We start from the raw sequence: 2263 nt of genomic DNA on the forward strand, positions 1-2263 counted from the left end.
CATCCTGTCTCTCCAGTGTCCTAGTACCACAGCCCATCCGTTATATTTGTCCTATTGCAGTATATCATTGCGTTGCAACAAGTGTCAAGCTGTGGGATAACGCCCGTACCAGCCCGCAGAGTGTTGGCTCGTGACTGAAGTGGGCGGTGTTTGAGTGAGCGTCTCTACTTGGCTCGGGCCGTCACGTGACACCAGAGTAGCTCGCGGGATGAGCGTTGCCTCAGAGACGCTCTGCGAGCGTTTGTGTGGAGCGGTACGGTGAGAACTGTCCCAAGTAGCTTGAGTGCATGACACACGTTGGGTCAGTAACAGGTTGACCAACAATGATTTGTAAATATTTAAATTCGTCCTGGACGTCCTGATACTTCAGAGAACTGTATACAGCATTTTCAGTCGCGCTTGTTTTGTTGCAGTGGGAGAGAGACGCTGCGCCTTGAGTGCGCGCTATAATGGAGGCGGAGGAGGGTCACATTTCAGTGTGGGTTTGCCGGGAGGAAAAACTTATCTCTGGCTTGTCCAAGCGGACCACCTGCGCAGACGTGGTACGCGTTCTCCTGGAGGAGCAGAGCGTGCAGCCGTGTTCGGCCGTTTCCGTGCTGGCGGGCTCTCCCGAGTCCTACTGCATCGTGGAGAAGTGGCGGGGCTTTGAGCGCATCCTTCCGAACAAGACCAAGATTCTGCGCCTCTGGGGCGCGTGGGGCGACGAACAGGAGAACGTGAGGTTCGTGCTAGTGAAGCAGGATGCGTCTCTGCCCAACAATGGCCCGCGCAGCGCTGAGGCGCGTGTGGTGGCCAGCAAGGAGAGCCCGTGCGTGTACCAGGGCACCGCGTGGGTTACCGTGGCTCAGTCGCAGGAGAAGCAGCGACGGATCGTGCGCAAAGCATTCCGCAAGCTGGAGAAAATGAACAAGAAACGCACGCAGGCGTTAAGCAAAGACAAGCCCGCCGTTGAAAAGATGGAGACGCTCGTGCACCTGATCGTCTCGCAGGACCACACCATCCGCCAGCAGATCCGACGCATTCACGAGCTGGACTTGGAGATCGACCAGTGCGAGGCCAAAGTTCACTTCGACCGGGTCAAAACGCTCGGCACCAACTACGTACAGGACACCTATCTGTTCGAGAAGAGCCTGGGGACGCACGCGAGCGCCAAGGAGCAGCTGTCCCCGGAGGTGTGCACGCAGTTGGAGGAATATTCACGGAGGTGCGAGGAGGTGCTGAAACTACAAGAGGAGCTGTCTCAGCACGAGACGCTCCTGGACAGCATCACGGCGGAGATCACGGACGAGCTGAATCAACGCTGGATGGAGCGCAGGAAGGAGCAGGTCTCGTGCGCGGACCCAGAGGCAGGGACAGAGGACCCACCGGGAGTGTCTCAGCTCGCGCTGGGCACGGAGGAGGGCACGGCAGAGAGCTCGCTGCTTTTGGAGGAGTTGAGGATCAAAACGCAGCTGGACACGAGCTTATACATCGGGCTCCGGCTGAATACGGATTTAGAGACGATTAGGGGCGATTTTGACCTCACCCGAGAGCTGTGGGCGGCAAAGGAGAGGGAGTTGAAAGATTTAATGGACAGAGTCGGCGCGCTGGACTTATGCGCCGGGGACGAACTATCCGTGGAGGTGAAAGTGCGCGACCCCTCGGTACATGTGCCAGACACGACGTGTTCCGTTAAGACACAGAACGCATGGGTCGAACAGGCGAGAGGACTCTCAAAAACGTGTAACATAATTGACGACGATTCGGACACAGGTCTGAGCTCATTACACAGCCAGGATTCTGACAACCCGCCTGTGTGTGAGTCGCTCGTATAGACACTGACCCGCGAGTCCCGGGGCTTCATTGGTATGTTACTGTCATCAGCGCAAGCATGCTGACTTTTCCACAAACAGTAAAAGTCACGAGTGCGTGTGCCCTTTAACGACACGGTGTAAGGCACCGGAGACAATGGCTCTTAAAATGCGCTTACTTTTCTCTCCGAGCTACTTTACGCTGGAGGACTAAAGGGGGGTGTGGGGTTCTGCGCGCAGGCGCAGCTGAGGGTGAAGTATGCTGTAGCAGGTCAGCTGCGCTGTGGAGTTCAATAAAACTTTTAAAATAGACAGACAACAGTGTGCCTCAACTCCTGCTGTGTGTAGCCATCTTCAAAGACATGGGAAGGGATGTGTGAGATGTGTGTGTGTGTGTGTGTGTGTGAGAGAGAGAGAGAGAGAGAGAGAGAGAGAGAGTACTGTTTGTAACATGATCTTGACATATCTTTTAT

General features: G+C 55.6%; 1 protein-coding gene across 1 annotated transcript; it reads left to right on the forward strand.

Moving 5' to 3' along the window:
- The first annotated feature begins 248 nt into the window (after positions 1 to 248).
- LOC125286047 (ras association domain-containing protein 10-like) lies at positions 249 to 1938 on the forward strand. The gene has a single exon (XM_048230725.1). The coding sequence runs from the start codon at positions 450 to 452 to the stop codon at positions 1812 to 1814; it is 1365 nt and encodes a 454-aa protein (XP_048086682.1). The 5' UTR covers positions 249 to 449; the 3' UTR covers positions 1815 to 1938.
- The last annotated feature ends 325 nt before the right edge of the window (positions 1939 to 2263 follow it).

This window comes from Alosa alosa, chromosome 21 (assembly GCF_017589495.1).
Source record: "Alosa alosa isolate M-15738 ecotype Scorff River chromosome 21, AALO_Geno_1.1, whole genome shotgun sequence".
Lineage (NCBI taxonomy): Eukaryota > Metazoa > Chordata > Actinopteri > Clupeiformes > Clupeidae > Alosa > Alosa alosa.

Excerpts from the sequence above, each read along its gene's own strand:
- LOC125286047 (XM_048230725.1), top strand. The coding sequence starts at position 450 with ATGGAGGCGGAGGAGGGTCACATTTCAGTGTGGGTTTGCCGGGAGGAA.